Source organism: Nicotiana tabacum, chromosome 22, assembly GCF_000715075.1.
Source record: "Nicotiana tabacum cultivar K326 chromosome 22, ASM71507v2, whole genome shotgun sequence".
Classification (NCBI taxonomy): domain Eukaryota; kingdom Viridiplantae; phylum Streptophyta; class Magnoliopsida; order Solanales; family Solanaceae; genus Nicotiana; species Nicotiana tabacum.
In genome coordinates this window covers 53,088,641-53,097,309 of record NC_134101.1, presented here as the reverse complement: position 1 = coordinate 53,097,309, position 8,669 = coordinate 53,088,641, and the positions used below count along the sequence as shown (strand labels likewise).

Genomic DNA, 8,669 nt, shown 5'->3' with positions numbered 1-8,669 from the left:
CACCCTTTCTCAACCATCCGTTGAGCCTTTAGAAATGAAATAACTCTTCTAGGAATATAATCTAAAGCACCTTTCCACTTTATCCGTGGTAATCCTGCAGCTGGACCACGGGTGCCACTATATATGCCAGACTCTTGACACCACTTAGCCTCCCTCTCCGAGTCAACATACCCTCCAATCTCCTAGCTATCCCCACCGCTTGCTAGTATGTGATGTCCATTTCCAACTCTCGGGCCATGTTATATTTGATATTGGGGTTGAGCCCCTCGATAAATCTACGGACCCGCTCTCTAACAGTGGCAACCAAGGTCGGTGCATGCCTAGCCAAATCACTAAACCGGACCCCATACTCTGACATGGTCATAGAACCCTGGCACAACTGCTCGAACTCTGCGCGACATGCATCTCTGCGGCTATGGGGAACATACTCCTTCAAGAATATATCCGAGAACTGAGTCCACAAATCACGTCCTCTGGTATGACCTCTGGGACCTGGTCATCCTGAACCCGCTGCTCTGGGGTACGGACGACCGGAGTCTGTGCTCCTCCCCCGACCTGAGATGTAGCAGGAGCAAGTGCAATCAACCCTGCCAGAGCTAAAGTGCCGAACATGCTTAGAAATTGGGCGAGAGTCTCCTAGAGAGCTGATGCAGTAACAGGCGTCTCAGGTGCTTGCCCTCCAACTGGATCTACCGATGGCTCCTCTGTAGCAGCTCGTGCAGGTGCTCAGGCTGCACCACATGGACGCCATCGGCCTCTACCCGGGCCCCGGCCTCTCGTGGCTCTAGCATGGGGTGCGGGTGCCTGGTCATCTGATCCAGCTGTATGTGTCCTCACCATCTGTGAGAGAATAGAAAGATAGAAATTTAGAATCGAAAGTCAAAGATTTTGCACGATAAGGAATCAAAGAAGTGGAGCTTTTCCTAACAGTTCCATAGCCTCCCGAAGATAAGTACAGACGTCTCCGTACCGATCCTCGAGACTCTACTAAACCTACTTGTGACTCATAACACCTATGAACCTAGAGCTCTAATAGCAACTTATCACGACCCCAAATGCCCTCTGTAACATATCGTGACGACACCTAGTCTCTAAGACTAGGTAAGCCTAACAATATGCGAAAACATTAAATAAAAACTTAAAATTTCAAAACTTCAACAATTTCATCAATAGACTATAAGCTCAATACGTATAATTTCCCAAAACCTGGTGAGATATAAGTCACAAGCTCTAGATACAGTACCGAACAATCTTATACATCACTCTCTATCAAAATGTAAAAAAATAAGAAAAGAACGGGATAGAAGGGGACTCTGAGGCATGCGGGTACCGGCAGGTGTACCTTGAAGTCTCAAATAAGCAAGCCATACAATGCTCTAACACCGAGGCTGATAGGATGTACCTGGATCTGCACAAAATATGTAGAGAAGCGTAGCATGAGTATACCAAAACGGTACCCAATAAAGGCCAAGCCTAGCCTCGATAGAGTAGTGACGAGGTCGGGTCAGGGCCCTACTGGAGATAATAAGAAACAAGATTGAGATAATATGATGTAATGAAAATGATGGGGACATGAACAATAAAGTATTTACGGGAAATAACAATACGAAATCAAGAAAAGCTAATACAACACGAAAGGAAAAACAAGAATTTTACATGTTAAGGAAAACAAGAACCAAATAATACAACAAATAAAGAATATCAACAGGGGCACTCCCGAGGTACCGCCTCATAGTCCCAAATCATAAAAATAAATCAATGTCTTTCCTTATATTACCGCGGGAGCCTTTATATTTGGTTTTTGAAAATTATTTTTTCAAAATAGCATCCCGCATTTTAGCCCACCTTATCACACCGCATGGCTTCTAGTAGTTCCCCTGCTAGCCACGCGTATCAAGCCCACCTTATCTCACCGTATGCTTTTCAATACCCAGGCCTTATACCACCTTATGCGTATCAGTAATCACAACAGCACGGTAGAAACCTGTGCAATAATAACAACCGCACGACAGAAACCTCGTGCAAATAATAACAACCGCATGACAGAAATCTCGTGCAAACAACCAAACAATCACCTCAACAATAACACGAAAACCAAAATACAACAACTGAACAAATGACGTTCCAAGGATAGCAATTTCAAGTAAAGAATTCTCACAGTTAAGTAATGAACATGAAAATCAAGAAAAATAAGTAATTCAACTACACATGTGATACAAGTTGCAAATAGGAGATAAGACAAGTAGACATGTGAAATTAGGCTAAACATGATGACTATAACGTGCTAAAGTAACTCAATTAAGGAATGAAAAGGAAACTACGTAGCAAAAACCGAAATTTTAATATTTAGCCCGCTCACCTTGCGTACACGGCCTTCACATATCACAAATTATCACCCAAATACCAAATCGTAAGAGGATCCCCCTCTCCCCACAAGGTTAGACAAGTCATTTACCTCAAACCACACTCAATCAATCAATTAGAAGGCCTTTCTCTCGATTTTCCAACTCCAAACGGCTCGAATCCAAATGTATCCTCTGAAAATCCATTGAAATCTCGCCTCAATTCGAGCTCTCAAAGTCCCAAAAATGAAAATGAAGCAAACCCTCGAAAAATCCTATTTTCTGCCGAGCGACTTCCGCATTTGCGGCCTTTGGGTCGCTTCTGCGGCGCCGCACCTGCGAAAAAACCATCGCAGGTGCGGTCCCAACTTAAATCCAGGGCTTCCGCTTCTGCGGATGAGGGCTCGCTTCTGCGAGACCGCTTATGCGGGAAAATGGATCGCACCTGCGATCAAGCCCCAAGGTTGTTTCCCTAGTTCCGCTTTTGTGATGGAACTTCCGCATCCGCAAGTCCGCTCATGTGGACACATGATCGCACCTGCGATCCTAGCTAGGCTAGATCAAATCTGCTCCTACGACCAATGGCTCGCATTTGCGAGCCCGCACATGTGGCCAATCCTTCCGCAGGTGCGAAGACACCAGAACTAGCCCAGCATCGGCAAATTCCCTAACTCCAAAAATGATCTGATTTCCATCTGATTCACATCCGGGGCCCCCGGGACCCATCGAATATACCAACAAGTTTCAAAACATATAACAGACCGACTCGAGGCCACAAATCACATCAAACAACATCAAAAATACGAATCGCATCCCAATTCAAGCCTAATGAACTTATGAACTTTTAAATTCCGAAACTAACACCGATTTCATATCAATCAACTCCGATTAACCCCAAATTTTGTACACAAATCATAATTGACATTACATACCTATTCCAACTTCCAGAATCGGGATCTGACCCTGATATCAAAAAGTTCACTCCCGGTCAAACTTTCCAAAAATCTTTCAACTTTTCAACTTTCGCCAATTAACGCCGAAATGACCTACAGATCTCCAAATCAACATCCGGACATGCTTCTTAGACTCAAATCACCATACAGAGCTATTGGAACCGTCAAAACTCTATTCCGGAGTTGTCTTCAGACAAGTCAAACTACTGTCAACTCCTACGACTTAAACTTCCAATTTAAGGACTATGTGTCCCATTTCACTCTGAAACCAAAAATCAAACCTCCTGGCAAGTCACGTAATCATAGTATAACACAGAGAAGGCAATAAATAGGGGGTCGGGGCTAATACACTCAAAACTACCGGATGGGTCGTTACATTATATATGAGTATTGGGCTAGGTCGGGTTGGCTCATCCCTCTTTTAATTGGATTATTATTTATTAGACTGAAAATAAGAAAATAAAAAATCACAATTAAGAAAATACTACTGAAAAATTATATTTTTCAATCACTATGATTTTTGTGTGAGTTAGTAAAAGTTTTGTGATTTTTGTGTGAAAAAACATAGTTATATGACTTTGGTGAAAAAAAGTCATAATTATATGATTTTTGTGTAAAAAAACAAAGTTAAATGACTTTAGTGAAAAAAAGTCATAGTTATATGACCATACGTAAAATTTAACCTATTTATATCTGGCAAGAGATATTTTTTAGATTTTTTCAAAATAAATAAAGGACAGATGAAAAGATCATCACGCAGCTGATACAAGAGATCTTTTGGCTAGGAGAGTTTGAATTTCTATCCTTGGTGTTATCTGGTGTAGTTGCGTTAGAAGTTGTTGACACATATAGTTGCTGAAAGTTGGGACTGTTGTCCAACTTCAGTTTGTTTGTTTGAGACATTGTACATATAGTTACTTGGTAATTAATTGCTTTTATTTACCAATAAACATGAATAAATAGTCATAATACCACACAAAAAAAAAGGATATGAAAAATAGTTCTTAGTTTGTGGAATTTCTGATTTTCTTGAAGACGATAGAAGATTAATGGCCACGAAAATAATGTATGTATGGGGAGGGGTATCAAAGAGAAACAAAGGAAAGATAAAAACTAACTAGAAAAACAGTGGCACTGAGAGAAAAGGAATGTTTGTTAAAGACTCTGTTTAACTTCTCATAATTATGATTATTAAGCTGATAAATTAATTATTTTATAAATTTACTCATGTTTTCAACTTCAAATTCAAAATTCAGTTACTAACATAGAAGAAAATTCTCAATAGTTACTTTTCTACGAAACAATACATTTATGTTAAACTAGAGTTCATATACCTAAAAAATAATACCATGCACAATACCTCAAAGGCTCAAATACAAAATATTCAAAAGAGAAGGGCAGTATATTGGCTAAAGCAAAAAAATAATAATGGGCCAATGAAAAGGTTGGGTTACATGGGCCTGTTGATTGGGTTGGGTCTCCAATCATTAGTAGTAATTTGGCCCATCAATACGTACCACAGCACGCCACCTTGAAATGTGACGAATACTCCTCCTAAGTTAAATTAAATTAAATTTAAGATAAAAAATGAGTATCAATATGTCTTTTCCTTGTCGGTAGTTATTTTTCTGTGAGAGACCAGCTCCCGTTTGGCCATAAAATTTGGGAGCTTTTTTTCAAATTTTATTTTCAAATAATTATTTGTTTATAGATTTTAGCCATTTTTTGGCAGGTTTTAAAAACAAAATCTTCAAAAAACAAAAATAGCTCTAGAGTAGTTTTTGAAGTTTTGAAATTCTACTCACAAAACTTTAAATTCTTTTCAAGTAAAATGCATGTCTAAACACAATGTTAACTTTCAAAAACTATTTTTTATCTTATCTTCAAAAATATATTTTATAAAATTTCAATCAAATTTATGTCCAAACCCTAGCTAGATTAACCTAAAACTAAATTCAAATACTTCAAAAACATATGACTATGTTAGAACTCAACACCTAAATACTCAAATAAAAGAAGAGAAAAGGCAAAATAGTATGTTTTAAGCGAAAAAATAAAAATGGGCTCGTGAAAAAATTGGGTCACATAGGCCTGCTGATTGGGTTGGGCCTCCGGACGCTAATAGTAATTAGGCCCATCACAACTAGGGTTTCAATAAGTACCACAGCATATTAAAGAGCTCTTCCTTCTAAGGTTTCACATCGCTGCTAGGGTTTTAGCGATCGCCATTTTCACGCACACACACAGTGGGAGAGCGAAGGAGAGAAACTAAGACAAGATGAAGACCATACTGTCATCAGAAACCATGGATATCCCTGACGGCGTGAGCATCAAGGTGAAGGCAAAACAAATTGAAGTGGAGGGACCAAGGGGCAAACTTGTCCGAAACTTCAAGCATCTCAACCTCGATTTTCAGCTGATCAAGGACGAGGAAACTGGAAAGAAGAAGCTGAAGATCGACGCTTGGTTTGGATCTCGTAAGACTACCGCTGCTATCCGTACTGCTCTTAGCCATGTTGAGAATCTCATCACTGGTGTGACCAAAGGTTACCGCTACAAGATGCGTTTCGTGTATGCTCACTTTCCTATCAATGCATCCATCACCGGTGGTAACAAGTCCATTGAGATCCGTAACTTCCTTGGCGAGAAGAGGGTAATTCTTACTTTAATTTTTTACTCTTTTCTGAAACTTTTATATGAATTAAAATGATATGCAATAGTTTGTTAATATGAGCGTGACATATGTGATCTGGATTGTTACTTTTTTATGTTTGTTTTTCTTCTGAGATTTTTTGTGCTGAATAAAATGATTAGATATAAAATAGCGCTTAAAGGGATTCTAATTGATGGCAGTGTATACATAAATGATACTATAAGTTTGCATCAATTTTTTTGTTGTTGTAAATATGAGAATGGAATATGTGGTCTTCTGCATAGTTTTTTTCCTTCAAATTATTGTTGTAATTGGGTGGTTGTTTTCAAGTTCGAAACCCACTGGGTGCAAACAATTTCTGAGGGCTATCGGACTAGGTAAAACCTTAATTAACCGTGGTGCACTTGCGGGAAACTCCTTGCCGAGAGCCTGTGCACCCCCGGGATTAGTCGGGGCTCAAAGAGACTCGGACACCCGGTGCAAATCAAAAAAAAAATTGGGTGGTTGTTTTGATAATCTAGTCCGATAGGCTTTCTATGTAGTGTAAAACATAAGGCTAGGAGAAGATAAATTGATAGGCTTTGGAAGTATTGTCAAACATATGTTAATTCTTGTTAGAAGAAACAATGCATGATTTGGACTAATTTTAGTTTAAATTCAGACATTGATTTCTTAATTCTTTTGAAATAAAATTACATGTTTTATAATCTACTTTAAAAGCATCATAAATTGATTGCTTTTTTTGGTTAACTGTGATTAGAAAGTGTTTGATAAATTCACTTTGCAACTAGTAATACTACTATGTTAAATCTGTCAGGAAGTGGTTTTAATAAGGTAGCTTTAGAAGTTTGAGATGTTGGTTGAAATAGTTAGCTGCTAATGCAAAGATTAAAGATAAGATTAAAAAATTTTGTTATGAGATAATGCAATGAGCCGAGGGTCTATCGGAAGCATTCTCCCTACCTTGTGAAGGTAGGGGTAAGGTTCGCATACACCACCCTTCTCGGACCCCACTTGTGGGACTTTACTGGGTATGATCTCTAAGGAATCATGTTCCAGAGCAGATAAAAGCAAGCTCTGAATGTGGTTCTTATTAATCTAGACATTGTGACTGATATTCCCTTTCATGGGAGAAGATAGCTACATCTTGAAATGTGATTGTATCCTGGACTGTGAGTCATCTATTCCATTTGTCATAGTGCCTGGAGATTGACTGGTTGGATGACTGTATCAGGTTAGGAAAGTGGACATGCTTGATGGGGTAACAGTTGTTCGATCTGAGAAGGTTAAGGATGAGCTTGTATTGGATGGAAATGACATTGAGCTCGTCTCTCGCTCTGCTGCCCTCATCAATCAAGTAATCTTTATGTTCTTTCCCACATTTAATATTTGCATGTTTGTTTTTAAATAAAAAAAATGATTCACAAAGAATAGGAAGATTATACATTACTTAACTGCTCTATGTTGTATTTTTTTGGACAGAAATGCCATGTGAAGAACAAGGATATCCGAAAGTTTCTTGACGGTATCTATGTCAGTGAGAAGGGCAGAATTGCCGAAGAAGAATGAGCCACTTAGAAGTAGGCATATCAGTGATGATTCGTATCCAGAATGTTTGTTTTACCTTCTCTATTAAGTTCATTAGTAGACTATATATTACAGACTTGTTTGAAGTTAAGTTTTCAAGTTCTTGTTTTGAAATTTTGTAGACAAAGTGGCCTTTGTGGTTCTTTCAACTGTTGCAAACGTTTCACTTCTCATTCTCTGTGAGTGCGAGTGGTTTGGTTCTAAATTTTGAAGGCATGATTGCAAGTTGTAGCTGTGTTGTTATATGGTAGTTGTCGAGTTTGCATAGTTTACAGTTTAAGATCTAGCAGCAAGGATTTGGCTACCATGCCCTTGGTCGTTATTCATGGTTGCCAAAGGATTTTCTTGAATCCTTGTGATTTCTTGCTTAGCGCTTCAATTTCACAGGAAACAAGACCATTGGGCATTCTCCAAATACCGCATTCTATAGCCCTTGGTATTTTTTGTGAACTAAATTTCGAGTGGTTGAATAGTTGAAAATTTACAAACACGTTTGTCTATTGTGTGCTCTATTTGTCATTTGTGACTTGAGCGATTTTCTGAATAGGCAATCGATACAGTTTGTCTAATAATTTTTACAGTTTCATAATTTTCAAAAATTGGAATTGCTTAACTATGCAAATTTATGTAGTAATATAGTTCTCTATCCAAATCACAATTAAAATATCTATTTTAATGGGTTTTGCTAACTTATTACACGGTTGTAGTAGGTTAACATTGTATACACATTTGACTTTTCTAAAATATCCCAAACAATAAATGCTTGCACATTATATATAAGGACTTTTTGGTCTTTATTCCATAAATTTTTCTTTTGCGTTATCCTTCAACTCTTTTGACGAGCAACCGTGAGCTTACATTTCCCACCATGACTTCTCAGCTACTATATTTTTTTAAAAAAAAAACAGATTATGGTGTACATAATTTTTTTTCCTTTTTGATTCTAACTATAATACCCAATAATTACAAGTATTTGATTCTGTCCCGAAAGAATTCAATATTTTTTTCTTTCCCGTTTACAGAATATTTCTCTCCCACCATTGAAGGTTGGAGAGCTCTTCTTACGATGCACTATTTAGGATGCTGTTATTCACTGAAAAGTTTTGCCAAAATTTTATTTAATCAAAATTCGAT

The 8,669-nt window shown here is 38.1% G+C and overlaps 1 protein-coding gene across 1 annotated transcript; it reads left to right on the top strand.

Moving 5' to 3' along the window:
- Positions 1-5,479: 5,479 nt before the first annotated feature.
- On the top strand, positions 5,480-7,766 carry LOC107802737 (large ribosomal subunit protein uL6z/uL6y). Its single transcript, XM_016626294.2, has 3 exons — positions 5,480-5,948; positions 7,183-7,305; positions 7,431-7,766. Exons 1-3 carry the CDS (start codon positions 5,574-5,576, stop codon positions 7,515-7,517), a joined length of 585 nt encoding a protein of 194 aa, XP_016481780.1. The 5' UTR covers positions 5,480-5,573; the 3' UTR covers positions 7,518-7,766.
- The last annotated feature ends 903 nt before the right edge of the window (positions 7,767-8,669 follow it).